Source organism: Larus michahellis, chromosome 24 (genome assembly GCF_964199755.1).
Source record: "Larus michahellis chromosome 24, bLarMic1.1, whole genome shotgun sequence".
Classification (NCBI taxonomy): domain Eukaryota; kingdom Metazoa; phylum Chordata; class Aves; order Charadriiformes; family Laridae; genus Larus; species Larus michahellis.
In genome coordinates, this window is record NC_133919.1 from 2,436,974 (window position 1) to 2,454,195 (window position 17,222).

Genomic DNA, 17,222 nt, shown 5'->3' on the forward strand with positions numbered 1-17,222 from the left:
TGGGCGGAGGAGACGCTCCCAGGAGAGAAAACCACCATTTCCACGTTTAACCAAAAAGCTGCATTTTGGGGCCAATACCACGGAAACGGCTCCTGGGTCACCCCCCCCACCACCACCACCCCCCCCCCCCCGGCCCCACAGAGCCCTTTTTGGGGGGGGGGGGGGGGGGTGTGAGCCTTCGGGCCCCCCTCCCGAGCTTGGGGGGGGCCCAGCAGGGCCGGGGGGGGGAGAGCCCTGGGGTGGGGGGAGCTGGGTGGGAGCACTGGGAGGGGAAATGGGGGGGGACGGGGGAGTGCTGGTGGGGGGAAACGGGGAGCACTGGGGGCACTGGGAGGGGGAATGGGGGGCACTGGGGGCACTGGGAGGGCGACTGGGGAGTGCTGGGAGAGGAAACGGGGCACTGGGAAGACTGGGAGGGGGAAGGGGGGGCACTGGGGTGGGAAACAAGGTGTACTGGGGGCACTGGGACTGGGGAGTGCTGGGAGAGGAACCGGGGAGCACGGGGAAGACTGGGAGGGGGAAGGGGGAGCACTGGGAGAGGAAACAGGGAGCACTGGGGGCACTGGGCAGGGGAGTGGCACTGGGGAGTGCTGGGAGAGGAAACGGGGGCACTGGGAAGACTGGGAGGGGGAATGGGGGGCACTGGGGTGGGAAACCGAGAGTACTGGGGGCACTGGGAGGGGAAACAGGGAATACTGGGAAGACTGGGAGGGGGAGTGGGGGGCACTGGGAAGAGTGGAAGGGGAAGTGGGGGGCACTGGGAGGGGGAAGGGGGAGTACTGGGGGCACTGGGAGGGGGACTGGGGAGCACTGGGAGGGGGAATGGGGAATACTGGGGCCACTGGGCAGGGGACTGGGACTGGGGAGTGCTGGGAGGGGAAACGGGGAGCACTGGGAAGACTGGGAGGGGGAATGGGGGGCACTGGGGTGGGAAACAGGGAGTACTGGGAAGACTGGGAGGGGGAATGGGGGGCACTGGGAAGAGTGGAAGGGGAAGTGGGGGGCACTGGGAGGGGAATGGGGGGCACTGGGAGGGGGGCTGGGGAGTGCTGGGAGAGGAACGGGGGAGCACTGGGAAGACTGGGAGGGGGACTGGGGAGCACTGGGAGGGGAATGGGGGCGCTGGGGGCACTGGGAGAGGAAACGGGAGTACTGGGGGCACTGGGAGGGGGAACGGGGGGCACTGGCCGCCCTGTGTAGCCCTGGACCCCCCCCCAAACGCCGGGACCCCCCCCCTCCCCGCCCCCCCCCCCGCGCTGGGCGCTGCCCGCCCGGATCGGGCCCCGCGGGAGCCGTCGGGGGGTGGTTACCCGGGGCGGGGGGGGGGGGGGGGGGGACACACACGCAGGAGCGCAGAGGGGGTGTCCCCAGTGCCCCCCCCCCCCCCGGTGTCACGGGACGTTCTCGTAGGTGTCGCTCGGGAGCCGCCGCCGCGCGTGGGGTCCCGGCAGCACCGCGTAGGTGACATCGGGGGGGGCGCGGGGCGGGGAGACCCCGGGGGGGGCCCTGGAAGAGAAGCTGCTTTGGGGACCGGGGCTGGGGACGGTGACACGCGGGGGTGGCGTGTGTCATCATCCCCCCCCCCCCCCCCCCCCCGTACTCACCCCCGGTGACCACCACCTGGGCGTACAGCACCTCCCCGGCCTCGGGGGGGGCGGGGGGCTCCGGTGGGCGACCCTGCGGCTCCGGGGGGGGCGTGGGGTCCCTGTGGGGACAAAGGGGGGCAGACTGGGGCGGCGGGGGGGGGGGGGGGGGGCTTTTATCCAGCACACGGAGAAAGGGGCTTCGTGGTCGGAGCCCCCCCCCAACTCACCTGCCCCGGCTCTTCCTGGCGGCTGCAAGGCAAGGGGGGGCGGGGGGGGAAGCGAGGTGTCACCCGGGGTGACAGGTCGAGGGACCTTCGTGACTCCCCCCCGGGACCCTGAGCCAAAAGACCTGGGACCCCTGAGACACGCCCCCCCCCCGGGACCCCCCTGGGACCCTGAGCCAAAGGACCTGGGGTTCAGCCCTGCGCATCCAGGAGGGGGGGGGGGCACCCCAGGACCCCAAGCGGGTGGCACCAGAGACAGGGGGACACGGGCTGCAAGCAGGGAGACCTCCCCCCCCCCACCCCCCCAGGGTACACCCGGACCCCCCTGGATCCCAAGGCAAGGACCCCAGGGCTCGGCCCTGCACCCCTGGGGGGGGGGGGATGGGACACCCCGGGACCCCCAGGACCCCAAGTCAAGGACCCCAGGGCTCGGCCCTGCACCCCCGGGGGGGGGACGGGACACCCCGGGACCCCCTGGCCCCCAAGTCAAGGACCCCAGGGCTCGGCCCTGCACCCCCAGGGGGGGGACGAGACACTACGGGACCCCCTGGCCCCCAAGGCAAGGACCCCAGGGCTCGGCCCTGCACCCCCGGGGGGGGGATGGGACACCCCGGGACCCCCCAGGACCCCAAGTCAAGGACCCCATGGCTCAGCCCTGCACCCCCGGGGGGGGGGGACGGGACACCCCGGGACCCCCTGGCCCCCAAGTCAAGGACCCAAGGGCTCGGCCCTGCACCCCCGGGGGGGGGACACACATACCCCGGGACCCCCTGGCCCCCAAGTCAAGGACCCCAGGGCTCGGCCCTGCACCCCCGGGGGGGGGACGAGACACTACGGGACCCCCTGGCCCCCAAGTCAAGGACCCCAGGGCTCAGCCCTGCACTCCCGGGGGGGGGGTCACACATACCCCCGGACCCCCCCCGGACCCCAAACCAAGGGCACTGGGGCCTCAGCCCCAGCCAAGATGTGGCGTGCAGCCCCATTGCCACCCCCCCCCCCCCCCTCCCCGCAGCCAACACAGGGGGCTTTGACCCCCACCCGGGACCACCCCCCCCCCCCCCCCCGGTGTGGGTGACCCACCTGCGCGGCGCCGGAGTTGCCAGCCCACGGCGGCCCCCAGCAGCAGCAGCAGCAGGAGGGACGCGCCGAGCCCCGCGGCCACGGCTGGGGACAGAGAGGGGACAAGTTGGGGTCAGCCCCGACCTCGGTGGGGTTGGAGGTGGGGGGGGACCCCCCCCCCTTCACGGTGGGAGGGGAGGGCTAACGCGAGCCCCACCTGTGCCCTGCTGCCGTTGTCCCCAGCCGGGTTGCGTCACCGCCAGGGCCAGCGCGGGGCTGAGCGCCTGGAAGACGCGCTGGGAGCCCAGGCGGTTGGTGGCCAAACACTTGTAGGTCCCGGCGTGAGCTGGCCCCACGGGCCCCAGGGCCAGGACGGGTCCCCAGCCCAGCTCCCGCCCGTCCCGCAGCCAGGTGAAGGCCACCGGCTCCGTGCCCGCCCGCACCGAGCAGCTCAGGTTGAGGGGCTCGCCCGCCGCCACCCGGGGCTCCTTCCTCGCCATCGCGATGGTGACGCCGGCCACCGGCACTGGGGAGGGCCGGTGGCGGAGTCAGTGCGGTGGCCATCCCCCGGTGTGGGGTGGGGGGGATGCTGGCAGCCACCCCAAGCCCGAGGGTCCCGCTCACCCAGGACGGTGACCCCCAGCGAGGAGCTGTTGGCCACGGAGTCGCCGTTGGTGGCCGTGCAGTGGTAGTGGCCACTGTCCCGCTGCTGGGCGGGCCGGAGCTCGTAGCGGGGGCCAGTGGCCAGCGGCGCGGGCGAGCCCTGCCGGTGCCAGGAGAAGGAGAGGGGCCCCGTCCCGGTGGCCACCGAGCAGAGCAGCACCAGCCAGTCGCCCTCGGCCACTTGCCCCGTGGGGGGCTGCACTGTCAGGGTCACCCCCGAGACCGGGACCCCTGCGGGGAGGAGACGGGAAGGGACAGGGGACAGGGAGGGACGGGGGGACCCTGGGGAGGGATGGAGGGACCCGGGGAGGGATGGAGGGGACCCAGGGAGAGGTGAGGGGACCCAGAGAAGGATGGGGGGGGACTGGGAGGGATGAGGGGACGCCAGGAAGGGATGTGGGGACCCGGGGAGGGATGGAGGGACGTGGGGAGGGATGGGGAGACCTGGGGAAGGATGGAGGGACCTGGGAAGGGATGGAGGGACCCAGGGAATGATGGAGGGACCTGGGGAATGATGGAGGGACCTGGGAAGGGATGGAGGGACCTGGGGAATGATGGAGGGACCTGGGAAGGGATGGAGGGACCCGGGGAATGATGGAAGGACCTGGGAAGGGATGGGGAGACATAGGGAAGGATGGAGGGACCTGGGGAGGGATGGGGGGACCCCAGGGAAGGATGGAGGGACCTGGGGAGGGATGGGGGGACCTGGGAAGGGATGGAGGGACCCCAGGGAAGGATGGAGGGACCTGGGAAGGGATGGAGGGACCCCAGGGAAGGATGGAGGGACCTGGGAAGGGATGAGGAGACCCGGGGAATGATGGAGGGACCCGGGAAGGGATGGGGAGACCCGGGGAATGATGGAGGGACCCAGGAAGGGATGGAGGGACCCCAGGGAATGATGGAGGGACCTGGGAAGGGATGTAGGGACCCCAGGGAAGGATGGAGGGACCTAGGAAGAGATGGGGAGACCCGGGGAATGATGGAGGGACCTGGGAAGGGATGGAGGGACCTGGGGAATGATGGAGGGACCCGGGAAGGGATGGGGAGACCTGGGGAATGATGGAGGGACCTGGGAAGGGATGGAGGGACCCCAGGGAAGGATGGAAGGACCTGGGAAGGGATGGAGGGACCCCAGGGAAGGATGGAGGGACCTGGGAAGGGATGGGGGGACCTGGGGAATGACAGAGGAATCTGGAAAGGGATGGGGGGGCCCGGGGAGGGACAGAAGGAGCCGGGGTGGGATGGGGGAGCCGGGGTGGGGTGAAGGGAACCAAGGAAGGGACAGGAGGAGGCGGGGAGGGCTGGGGGGACCTGGGGAGGGCTGCGGGGACCCGTCCCATCCCCGTCCCCTCCCGCCGACTCACTGCGCACGACGAGGGCGAGCGGGGCGCTGCGTTTCCACACGCTGCCCTTCTCCGTCCGCACCTCGCAGGAGTAGCTGCCGGAATGCGCCAGCTCGGCGGCCGGCAGCCGGAGTTGAGGGGAGGCCTGGGGTCCCCCCACCACCACCCCGTCCCGGTAGAAGAGGTGCTGGAGGTGGGTGGGGGGCCGCAGGGGGTTGGGGGTGCTGTGACACCCCAGGGCCAGGGGGTCTCCCTCGGGGAGCTCGGCCGGGCCCTCCAGGCGCAGCTCCGGCACGGAAAACAGCTCTGGGAAGGAGACGGGGGGGGGGACGACGACACATGCGGTGACCCCGAGCTCCGGGCGGGATGGGGGGGGTGGGGGTCTGGGTGGGTGTCGGGGAGCAGGGGGATGGGGGTGTCACCTTGCACCGCCACCGTCACCGGTGCCGATTTCTCCTTGTGCCACCCCAAGTGGTAGCGGACCTCGGCCTGGCAGCGGTAGCGCCCGCGGTGGTGCAGCAGCAGGGGGGACAGGAGCAGTTCGCCCCCCCCGGTGCCCCCCCCCAGCGCCTCCTGCTCATGGAAGAACTGGACCCGTCGGATCTTGGCGTCGTCCCAGGCCCGGCAGCGCAGCCGCAGCTCGTCCCCTTCCAGCAGCTCCTGCACCGGCGCCTGCAGCACCAGCCAGTCTGCGAGAGGGGGCCGGGGCGGGGGGGCTGGTGAGGCGCGAGGAGGCACTGGTGTGCACTGGGATGCACTGGTGTGCACGAGGGATGCACCCAGGGATGCGCAGGGATGCACTGGTGTGCACGGGGATGCAGCCGTGTGCATGAGGGATGCACCCGGTGATGCACAGGGATGCACTGGTGTGCACTGGGATGCACTGGTGTGCACGGGGATGCAGCCGTGTGTACTAGGATACACCCAGCGATGCACGAGGGATGCACTGGTGTGCACTGGGATGCACTGGGATGCACCCGGTAATGCACGGGGATGCACTGGTGTGCACTGGGATGCACTGGGACGCACCCAGTGAGGCACAGGGATGCACTGGTGTGCACTGGGGTGCACTGGTGTGCTCGGGGCTGGGCTCCCACCCCAGGAGGGGCGCAAGGCTGTGGATCAGACCTCCCCCTCCCCCCCCGTGTCCTCGGGGCACCCATGGGTGGGGGCACCCACCCCGGCCCCTCACCATTTGAGAAGATCAGGGTGACGGGGGGGCTGGGCTCGGCGCCGGGGCCGCGGCACCGGTGGGTCCCGCGGTGGCCTCGGGAGACGTGGATGCGGTCGCTTCCCGTCACCCAGAGCCGCCCGTTGAGGTACCAGTGGGTGACATTGGGCGCTCCGGAGCCCCGGCACGTCAGTGTCACCCGCTCATTCGAGAACACCGGCGTCCAGGGAGGGTCCGATGTGAGTTGGCTGAGATGGGCTCCTGCAGGGTGACAAGTGGCCACCAGCCTGCTGGGGCCACCGGGGCCGGGGGGGGGTGGCGCGTGGGGCCAGCGGGGCCAGGAGCGGCAGCGAGGACTCACCGGCGAGGCCGAAGGCTTGGGCTGGGGGGGGGGGGGGGAGAAAGGGAGAGGGGCCGGGTGGGGGCCGCCGTTACGCGGGGGACGGGCTGCAGGGGCTGTCCCCAAGCCACCCCCGCGGGGACGCCGCCGCCGTGGGAAAGGGCGTTGGGGACAGTCCCCGGGGGACACGGCTGCGTCAGGGCCACCCACACCCCGCACGCGTGACAGCCACCCCGGGTGGCGCAGGGCTCGGGGGACACCGCAGCCACCCCAGGTGGCGCAGGGACGCTTCCGCCGGCCCCACGGCTACCAGCCCCACACCCCGACGCCCCTGGCACCCCACGGTCCCAGCCCCATGGCACCTGCCCCCATGGCCCCGTCTGCGCAGTGCTTGGCCCCACGGCCCCGGCCCCACAGCCCCGGCCCCACGGCCCCATCCCCATGTCCCCGTCCCCGCAGCTGCCCCAGCCCCATGGCGTCAGTCCCCACAAGGCCATCCCTGCAGTGCCTGTCCCCAGAGCCCCACGTCTCCGTCCCCACGTCCCCATCGTTGCCATGTGCCCAACCCCACATCCCCGGCCCCACGGCCCCATCCCCAGATCCTTGTCCCCACGTCCCCGTCCTCACGTCCCCGTCCCCACATGCTCTTCCCCACATCCCCATCCCCATGTCCTCGTCCCCACGGCCCCATCCCCAGATCCTTGTCCCCACGTCCCCGTCCCCACATGCTCTTCCCCACATCCCCATCCCCACATCCTCGTCCCCACATCCCCTTGCCCACATGCCCATCCCCAGATCCTCATCCCCACGGCCCCATCCCCACACCCTTGTCCCCACGTCCCCTTCCGACCTCCCCCTCACCCCATCCTCGTCCCCACGTCCCCATCCCCACATCCCCATCCCCACATCCCCATCCCCACGGCCACCCCAGCCCACAGCCGGGGGGTACAACCCCCCAGGGTGGCTCTGTTGGCGTTCGGGGCCTCGGGGCGACCCCGCGGCCACCCCCCCGCTCCCTCCCTCCCCGTGGGCCAGCAGGTGCCACCGGGCTCTGCCCCAACCCCAAAGCAGAGAGGGGTCCGGGCGCCCGTCCCCGTGGCGTCAGGTCCCCTGCCCGTCCCAGTGGCCCGCGGCCGGGCACTCACCCCAGAGGAGCAGCGCCGTAGTCCCGGCCATTCTGTGACTCTGTCGTGTGCTGTCGGGGCCACCTGCCCTTTGCATAGCAGCCATTTGGGGAAAGGGGAAGGAAGTGACTTCCGTGTCCCCAGGGCTTTGCCCCGGCCCCGGGGTGGGGGGGGGGGACAGTGGCAGGGGTGGGACAGGTCCTGAGGAGGGGCAGGCCGGGGCGGGGAGACGCCCCAGGGACCCTCCAAGGACATGGGGCATGAGCAGCCCCACGGGTGTCCTGCACCCCTGAGGGGCTGGGACCCCGAGAGCTGGGACCCCGAGGGGCTGAGACCCCCAAGGGCTGGGACCCCCAGAGAGTGTCACCCCAAGATCTGGGGCCCTGAGGAGCTGGGACCCCCAAGGTCTGCGATCCCTAGAGCTGGACCCCAGTGACTGTGACCCCAAGATCTAGGACCCCGAGGGTCCGGGACCCCAAAACCTAGGACCCCCAAGGAGTTGGGACCCCGAGAGCTGGGACCCTGGGGACTGTGACCCTGAGATGTGGGACTCCGAGGGTCTGGGACCACCTGAGCTGGGAACAACCCAGGGGCTGTGACCCCGAGATATGGGACACTGAGGGCTGGGACCCCCTAAGATCTGGGACCCCCCCCAAGGGGCTAGGACCCCATAAACTGGGTTGCCGTGGGCTGGGTCCCCCAAGAACTGGGACCTGGAGGGCTGGGACACGGAGGGGCAGAGACCTTGAGGGATTGGGACCCAGAGGGCTGGGACCCCAGGGGCTGGGACCACCTGGGCTGGGACCCCAGGGGCCGAGAACCCCAAGATCTGGGAACCCGAGGGTCCGGGACCCCAAAACCTGGGACCCCCCAAGGGACTGAGACACAAAGAACTCGGACCCCAGGGAATGGGACCCCGAGATGTGGGACCCCGAGGGTCCGGGACCCCAAAACCTTGAGACCCCCCCCCCTCCCGCCCCCAGGCTCCGGGACCCCCGGTGCCGCCGCCGTTCCCGGTCTCGCCCCCCCCCCTCCCCTGCCCTGCAGCGCCCCCTGGCGGACGCACGGCGGAACGGCGCCGCGAGGGGCGGGGCTCCCGCGGAGAGGGGGCGTGGCCTCGGCGGGGGCGTGGCCTCGGCTGGGCGAGCTCAACGAGGCGTGGCCTCGGCGGGGGGCGTGGCCTAGGCGGGGGCGTGGCCTAGGCGGGGGCACGGCATCGATAGGGGCGTGGCCTAATAGGAGGCGAGGTCCAATAGGAGGCGTCGCCTCGTCCGGGGCGGGGGCTCGGCGGTCCCGCCCCCCCCCTCCCGCCCCCGGCGCCAAGATGGCGGTGGAGCCGGGCCCGGGCCCCGATCCGGAGCTGGAGGAGCTGCTCGACAGTGAGCGGGGCCGGGGGGGCCATAGAGGGGGAATGGGGTCGGGGGGTCTTTGGGTGCGGGGGGGCTGGGGGTTATGGGGCTGGAATGGGGTCGGGGGGTTATTGGGGTGCAGTTAGTGGGGGTGCAATAGGGCTGGGGGGGGGGTGCAGTGGGGCTGGGGGGTCATTGGGGGGGCCGGTGGTGCAGTGGGGCTGGGGGGGTCATTGGGGTGCTGTGGGGGCTGGGGGGCCATAGGGGTGCAATGGGGCTGGGGGGGGTCGTTGGGGTGCAATGGGGCTGGGGGGGTTATGGGGTGCAGTGGGGCTGGGGGGGTCATTGGGGCGCGGTGAGGCTGGGGGTTATGGGGTGCAGTGGGGCTGGGGGGCCATAGGGGTGCAATGGGGTCGGGGGGTCATTGGAGATGCGGGGGGCTGGGGTGGGTCATTGGGGAGGTTATGGGGTGCAGTGGGGCTGGGGGTGTCATTGGGGTGCAGTGGGGCTGGGGGGGTTATGGGGTGCAGCGGGGCTGGGGGGGTGATTGGGGTGCAGTGGGGCTGGGGGGCCATAGCGGTGCAGTGGGGTCAGGGGGTCATTGGAGATGCGGGGGGCTGGGGGGGGTCGTTAGGGTGCAGTGGGGCTGGGGGGGTTATGGGGTGCAGTGGGGCTGGGGGGGTCATTGGGGCGCGGTGGGGCTGGGGGTTATGGGGTGCAGTGGGGCTGGGGAGCCATAGGGGTGCAATGGGGTCGGGGGGTCATTAGAGATGCGGGGGGCTGGGGGGGGTCGTTGGGGTGCAGTGGGGCTGGGGGGCCACAGGGGTGCAATGGGGTTGGGGGGGTCATTGGGGTGCAGTGGGGCTGGGGGTTATGGGGTGCAGTGGGGCTGGGGGGCCACAGGGGTGCAATGGGGTCGGGGGGTCATTGGAGATGTGGGGGGCTGGGGGGGTGTTGTTGGGGTGCAATGGGGCTGGGGGGGTTATGGGGTGCAGTGGGGCTGGGGGTTATGGGGTGCGGTTATTGGGGCGGGGGGTGTCAGGACAGGGCCCCCAGGGCTGGGTAAGCGTCGGGGTCCGTGGTGGGGGGGGGGGGGCAGCGAGGGGGAGGGTCTCTGGAGCGCAGGGAGTTACTTTGGGGGGGAACAAGGAGGGGGTGTCCCTGGTACGGGGGTGCCCGGGGGTGTCCCCCCGGCCCGTGTCCCTCCCCCCGTCCCTTCCCCAGGTGCCCTGGATGACTTCGAGAAGGCCAGACCCGCCGCCCCCCCCCAGCCTCCAGCACCCCCCTCGGGGGCCCAGCCCTCGCCCAGCGCCGCCGCCAAGGTGGGACGATGCCGGACTGTGCCCACCCCCCCTCACCCCCCCCAGCCCCGGGGGAGTCCCAGGTTTTGGGGTCTTGGACCCTTGGGGTTCAAGCTCTTGGGGTCCCATCCCAGGGGGTCCCAGATCTCGGGGTCCCAGTCCCTTGGGGGGGCCCAAATCTCAGGGTCCCAGATCTTGGGGGGGGGGGTCACAGTTCGTGGGATCTCAGCCCCTTGAGGGTCGCGGGTTTTGGGGGTCCCGGCCCCTCGGGGTCCCAGATCTCAGGGTCACAGTTCCTGGGGTCCCAGCCCCTTAGGGGGTCCCAGCTTTAAGGGTCCCAGACCTTGGGGGTCCCAGGTCTCGGGGTCCCAGCCCCATGGGGGTCCCAGGTTTTGGGGTCCTGGGCCCTTGGGGTCCCAGATCTTGGGGGGTCCCAGCCCCATGGGGGTCCCAGGTTTTGGGGTCTTGGACCCTTGGGGTCCCAGATCTTGGGGGGGTCCCAGGTCTCGGGGTCCCAGGTTTTGGGGTCCTGGGCCCTTGGGGTCCCAGATCTTGGGGGGTCCCAGGTCTCGGGGTCCCAGCCCCATGGGGGTCCCAGGTTTTGGGGTCCTGGGCCCTTGGGGTCCCAGATCTTGGGGGGGTCCCAGGTCTCGGGGTCCCAGGTTTTGGGGTCCTGGGCCCTTGGGGTCCCAGATCTTGGGGGGTCCCAGGTCTCAGGGTCCCAGGTTTTGGGGTCCTGGGCCCTTGGGGTCCCAGATCTTGGGGGGTCCCAGCCCCATGGGGGTCCCAGGTTTTGGGGTCCCGGGCCCTTGGGGTCCCAGATCTTGGGGGGTCCCAGGTCTCGGGGTCCCAGGTTTTGGGGTCCTGGTCCCTTGGGGTCCCAGATCTTGGGGGGTCCCAGGTCTCGGGGTCCCAGCCCCATGGGGGTCCCAGGTTTTGGGGTCCTGGGCCCTTGGGGTCCCAGATCTTGGGGGGTCCCAGCCCCATGGGGGTCCCAGGTTTTGGGGTCCCGGGCCCTTGGGGTCCCAGATCTTGGGGGGTCCCAGCCCCATGGGGGTCCCAGGTTTTGGGGTCCTGGGCCCTTGGGGTCCCAGATCTTGGGGGGGTCCCAGGTCTCGGGGTCCCAGGTTTTGGGGTCCTGGGCCCTTGGGGTCCCAGATCTTGGGGGGTCCCAGGTCTCGGGGTCCCAGCCCCATGGGGGTCCCAGGTTTTGGGGTCCCGGGCCCTTGGGGTCCCAGATCTTGGGGGTCCCAGCCCTGAGGGTCTCAGATCTTGGCGTCCTGGACCTTGGGGTCTCCCAGCCGCTTGGGGGTCCCAGGTTTTGGGGATCCCGGATCTTGGAGTGGCCGGCCCTTGGGGTGCGGGGGTGACCGTCCCCCTCTCCCCAGGCCTCCCTCTTCGCCTCGCAGGAGAAGTTCTTCCAGGAGCTCTTCGAGGGGGAGCTGGCGGCGCAGGCGGCGGCCGAGTTCGAGCAGGCCATGCAGGAGCTGGCGCGGGAGGAGCCCCACTTGGTGGAGCAGTTCCAGAAGCTCTCGGAAGCAGCCGGCAGAGTGGGTGAGTGGGGGGCCGGCAGCACCCCCCCCCTACGCTCCCCTTTTCTCCCCCCCCCTCAGCACCGCCATGGGGTGTGAAGGAAGGCGGCGAAAGGTGGCCGCCATCCCCCCGCCCCCCCATCTCCCTCGCCGATACCGGGGTGTCGCGGCCCGGTGAGACATTGGCGTGCCGGGAGGGTGCCGGAGCCCGGATTGGTGCCGGCAGCCGGGACACGGAGGTTGTGGGAGAGCAAGGGGTGGGAGGGGGGGCCTGGGGGTCACTGGGGTGCAATTATTTGGGGTGTGGTGGGGCTGGGGGTCATTGGAGTGTGGTGGGGCTGGGGGTCATTGGAGCGCGGTGGGGCTGGGGGGGCGTCATTGGGGTGCAGTGGGGCTGGGACTTACTGGGGTGCAGTGGGGCTGGGGGTCATTGGGGTGCAGTTATTTGGGGGTGCAGTGGGGCTGGGGGTCATTGGGGTGCAGTGGGGCTGGGACCTATTGGGGTGCAGTTATTTGGAGGTACAGTGGGGCTGGGGGTCATTGGGGTGCAGTGGGGTCGGGGGGTCATTGGGGTGCAGTGGGGCTGGGGGTCATTGGGGTGCAGTTATTTGGGGGTGCAGTGGGGCTGGGGGTTATTGGGGTGCAGTGGGGCTGGGACTTATTGGGGTGCAGTGGGGCTGGGGGTCATTGGAGTGCAGTTATTTGGGGGTGCAGTGGGGCTGGGGGTCATTGGGGTGCAGTGGGGCTGGGACTTATTGGGGTGCAGTGGGGCTGGGGGTCATTGGGGTGCAGTTATTTGGGGGTGCAGTGGGGCTGGGGGTCATTGGGGTGCAGTGGGGCTGGGACTTATTGGGGTGCAGTGGGGCTGGGGGTCATTGGGGTGCAATGGGGTCGGGGGGTCTTTGGGGTGCAGTGGGGCTGGGGGGGCGTCATTGGGGTGCAGTGGGGCTGGGACTTATTGGGGTGCAGTGGGGCTGGGGGTCATTGGGGTGCAGTGATTTGGGGGTGCAGTGGGGCTGGGGGTCATTGGGGTGCAGTGGGGTCGGGGGGTCATTGGGGTGCAGTGGTGTTGGGGGTCATTGGGGTGCAGTTATTTGGGGGTGCAGTGGGGCTGGGGGTCATTGGGGTGCAGTGGGGCTGGGGGTCATTGGGGTGCAGTTATTTGGGGGTGCAGTGGGGCTGGGGGTTATTGGGGTGCAGTGGGGCTGGGACTTATTGGGGTGCAGTGGGGCTGGGGGTCATTGGGGTGCAGTTATTTGGGGGTGCAGTGGGGCTGGGGGTCATTGGGGTGCAATGGGGTCGGGGGGTCTTTGGGGTGCAGTGTGGCTGGGGGGGCGTCATTGGGGTACAGTGGGGCTGGGACTTATTGGGGTGCAATGGGGCTGGGGGTCATTGGGGTGCAGTGGGGCTGGGACTTACTGGGGTGCAGTGGGGCTGGGGGTCATTGGGGTGCAGTTATTTGGGGGTGCAGTGGGGCTGGGGGTCATTAGGGTGCAGTGGGGTCGGGGGGTCTTTGGGGTGCAGTGGGGCTGGGACTTATTGGGGTGCAGTGGGGCTGGGGGTCATTGGGGTGCAGTTATTTGGGGGTGCAGTGGGGCTGGGGGTCATTGGGGTGCAGTGGGGCTGGGACTTATTGGGGTGCAGTGATTTGGGGGTGCAGTGGGGCTGGGGGTCATTGGGGTGCAGTGGGGCTGGGGGTCATTGGGGTGCAGTTATTTGGGGGTGCAGTGGGGCTGGGGCTTATTGGGGTGCAGTGGGGCTGGGACTTACTGGGGTGCAGTGGGGCTGGGGGTGATTGGGGTGCAGTTATTTGGGGGTGCAATGGGGTCAGGGGGTCTTTGGGGTGCAGTGGGGCTGGGGGTCATTGGGGTGCAGTGGGGCTGGGACTTATTGGGGTGCAGTGGGGCTGGGGGTCATTGGGGTGCAGTTATTTGGGGGTGCAGTGGGGCTGGGGGGTTATTGGGGGTGCAGGGGGCCCAGGGGTCAGGGGGTGCAGTGGGGCTGGGGGGGCTCATTGGGGTGGCCGGGGGCTTGGGGGCACCGGGTGCTCTCGGTTCAGCCCCGGGGGCTCCCCGCGTGCCCCCATCCGGCACCGCGGTGGAGAGGGGCTGGGAAGATTTGGGGGACACCCAGCTCCCGCGGGTCCCCGGCCACCCCGGTTTAGGAGCGGGGTCCCCGAGACGCGACCCCGACCTTTGCCCAGCGGGGTGTCCCCGGGGTGCCCGGCGTCTCCCCGCGTCCCCCCCAGCGGCGATCTCCCCGCAGGCGGCGACGCGGCGTCGCAGCAGGAATTCACCTCCTGCCTGAAGGAGACGCTGAGCGGCTTGGCCAAGAACGCCACCGACCTGCAGGTACGGCCGTGTCCCCCCCCCCTCCCCGCCGTCAGCCCCGGCGTTTGGGGTGGGGTGAGGTGTCCCCTTGCCCCTGACGGCGTCCTCGTCCTTGCAGAGCTCTTCGGCCTCGGAAGAGGAGCTGGCGAAGGCGCTGGAGGGGCTGGGGCTGGAGGAGGGCGACGACGGCGGCGTCCTGCCCGTCATGCGCAGCATCATGCAGAGCCTGCTCTCCAAGGACGTGCTCTACCCCTCGCTCAAGGAGATCACCGAGAAGGTTTGGAGCGGGGCGGGGGCCAGCACGGAGTTTGAGGGGGGTCGGCACGACGGTGCTGGTGTGACCCCCCCCCCCCCGGTGCGTGTTGTCCCCGTTTCCCCCCCTCCCCGTTTCGGCTTCCCCGGCAGTACCCGGAGTGGCTGCGGCGGCACGGGCAGGCGTTGCCGGCGGAGCAGTACGAGCGGTACCGGGCGCAGCACGGCGTCATGGGCCGCATCTGCCGGCAGCTGGAGGGCGAGAGGCCGGGCGAGGGCGAGGAGGAGCGGCGGGCGCGCTTCGAGACCCTCCTCGACCTCATGCAGCAGGTACGGCGGCGGGGGGGGGGGACGACACGGGACGGGACACACGGGACAGCGAGCCCCGCAGTGTCACCCTGACACCCCCTGGTACCACCCTGACCCACCCTGGTACCACAGTGACCCCCCCCAGATCCCTAGTGCCACCCTGACGCACCGGTGCCACCTTGATCCCCCCCCCCCCCCAGGCCTCAGTGCCACCCTGACCTCCCTGGTGCCACCTTGACCCCCCCCCCCCCAGATCCCCAATGCCATCTTGACCCCCCCAGACCCCCAGTGCCACCCTGACCCCCAAGGCCGCCAAGTGCTACCCTGACACACCAGGTGCCACCCTGACCCCCCGAGTGCCACCTTGACCCCCCCAGATCCCCAGTGCCACCCTGACCCCACTGGTGCCACCTTGACCCCCCCCAGACCCCCAGTGCCACCCTGACCCCCCTGGCGCCACCCTGACCCCCCGAGTGCCACCTTGACCCCCCCATTAGACCCCCAGTGCCACCCTGAGCTCCCCGGTGCCACCTTGACCACCCCCCCCAGATCCCCAATGCCATCTTGACCCCCTCAGACCCCTCCAGTGCCACCTTGACCCCCCCAGACCCCCAGTGCCACCCTGACCCCCAAGGCCACCAGTGCCACCCTGACACGCCAGGTGCCACCCTGACCCCCCGAGTGCCACCTTGACCCCCCCCAGACCCTCAATGCCATGTTGACCCCCTCAGACCCCTCCAGTGCCACCTTGTCCCCCCCAGACCCCCAGTGCCACCTTGACCCCCCCAGACCCCCGGCGCCACCCTGACCCCCTGAGTGCCACCTTGACCCCCCCCAGACCCCCAGTGCCACCTTGACCCCCCCAGATCCCCAGTGCCACCCTGAGCCCATTGGAGCCACCTTGACCCCCCCCCCAGACCCCCAGTGCCACCTTGACCCCCCCCAGACCCCCATGCCACCCTGACCCCCCCAAGGCCACCCTGACATGCTGGGTGCCACCCACACCCCCCAGGGCCCACCAGTGCCACCTTGACCCCCCCTCAGACCCCCGGTGCCACCCTGAGCCCACTGGAGCCACCTTGACCCCCCCCCCCAGACCCTCAATGCCATCTTGACCCCCTCAGACCCCCCCAGGGCCACCTTGACCCCCCCAGACCCCCAGTGCCACCCTGACCCCCCCAGTGCCACCCTGACATGCTGGGTGCCACCCACACCCCCCAGGGCCCCCCAGTGCCACCTTGACCCCCCCTCAGACCCCCGGTGCCACCCTGACCCCACCGGTGCCACCTTGACCCCCCCCAGACCCCCAGTGCCACCTCGACCCCCCCCAGACCCCCATGCCACCCTGACCCCCCCAAGGCCACCCTGACATGCTGGGTGCCACCCACACCCCCCAGGGCCCCCCAGTGCCACCTTGACTCCCACCCCCCCCAGACCCCTGATGCCACCCTGACGCCCCCAGACCCATCATGCCACCCTGACACCCCCCCCTCCCCGGTGCCACCTTGACCCCCCCCCCCCCTTCATACCCCAATGCCACCCTGACCCCCCCAGACCCCTGGTGCCACCCTGACCCCCCCAATCCCCTCCGGTGCCACCACCCTGACTCCCCCAGACCCCCGATCCCACCCTGACCCCCCCACTGTCCCCCAATGCCACCCTGACCCCCCTGTCTCCCCCCCCAGCTGCAGGACCTGGGCCACCCCCCCAAGGAGCTGGCGGGGGAGTCGGTGAGTGTCCCCAGGGGGGGTGGGGGGGGACACACACAATTGGGGACACCCCCTGGGTGCCGGGGTGCCCCCGCTCATGCTCTCCCCGCAGCCCCCCGGCCTGAACCTGGAGCTGGGGGGGGCGGCGGGCGGCGAGCAGTGCCGCCTCATGTAGCGCCGGCGGCGGGACGGGGCGCCCGCGGCCCCCCCCTCGTTACCCGCTAACGAACCCCCCCCCCCCCCCACCGTCGCCCCCCACTGCCACGAGGAGGAGGAGGAGGAGGACGAGGCCGCAGCGGCTGCGCCGTCCCGCGCCAAGGAGGGGGGGGCCGGGGGAGCCGGTGGGGGGGGCCGGGACCCCCCGGCCATGGGGGTGTCCCCAATAAAGGTGTTGGTGACTGGAGTGGCCGCCGGTGAGATGGGGGGGGGGACGGACACGGGGGGGGACACCCTGCGGTGACCGGGGGGGGGACCCAAGTAACGGGGTGGGGGCACATGAGACCCTACAGTGACATGGGGTGGGGGGATAAGGAGACCCTAAAAGAACGCTGCGGGGGGGGGGACACGATACGGAGTGACCCGACAATAACATGGGGGGGGACAAGGAGACCCTACAATAACAGGGGGGGCCCCAATCCTACAATAGCAAGGGGGGGGGGGACACAGGGTGACCCCACAATAACACATGGGGGGGCCCAAGCCGTGCCTCCTTGGAAAGCTCTTTGGCAGCCGCTCGCGTGGCCCCACGGCCCGTGGGGTGCGGGCATTCCGGCGGCCGTCAGCCTCGGTGCCACCGGCGCCCACGTGAGGGACGGCCCACGTGAGGGGTTGGCGCGGCGGCGCCACGTGGGCATCGGTGGCGCCGAGGCTGACGGCCCCCGCAAAGCCCGCAGCCCCACGGGCCGTGGGGCCACGCGAGCGGTTGCCAAA

General features: G+C 71.0%; 2 protein-coding genes across 3 annotated transcripts; one reads left to right on the forward strand and one right to left on the reverse strand.

Annotated features, from left to right (window-relative positions):
- Window positions 1-1,070: 1,070 nt before the first annotated feature.
- On the reverse strand, window positions 1,071-7,602 carry LOC141734627 (Fc receptor-like protein 4). Its single transcript, XM_074566626.1, has 11 exons — window positions 7,532-7,602; window positions 6,408-6,428; window positions 6,068-6,307; window positions 5,298-5,564; window positions 4,897-5,181; window positions 3,494-3,763; window positions 3,087-3,395; window positions 2,891-2,974; window positions 1,814-1,835; window positions 1,605-1,705; window positions 1,071-1,506 (listed from the first exon to the last, which is right to left on the reverse strand). The coding sequence occupies exons 1-11, from the start codon at window positions 7,560-7,562 to the stop codon at window positions 1,307-1,309; spliced, it is 1,830 nt and encodes a 609-aa protein (XP_074422727.1). The 5' UTR covers window positions 7,563-7,602; the 3' UTR covers window positions 1,071-1,306.
- Window positions 7,603-8,735: 1,133 nt separating this feature from the next.
- On the forward strand, window positions 8,736-16,695 carry PEX19 (peroxisomal biogenesis factor 19). 2 transcript variants are annotated; one of them, XM_074566726.1, is made up of 8 exons: window positions 8,736-8,889; window positions 10,084-10,181; window positions 11,549-11,714; window positions 13,958-14,043; window positions 14,141-14,299; window positions 14,428-14,604; window positions 16,269-16,313; window positions 16,405-16,695. In XM_074566726.1, the coding sequence occupies exons 1-8, from the start codon at window positions 8,835-8,837 to the stop codon at window positions 16,465-16,467; spliced, it is 849 nt and encodes a 282-aa protein (XP_074422827.1). In that variant the 5' UTR covers window positions 8,736-8,834; the 3' UTR covers window positions 16,468-16,695. The 2 variants fall into 2 exon arrangements, with proteins under 2 accessions (XP_074422827.1, XP_074422828.1); XM_074566727.1 differs by having other exon boundaries at window positions 11,570-11,714.
- Window positions 16,696-17,222: the final 527 nt, after the last annotated feature.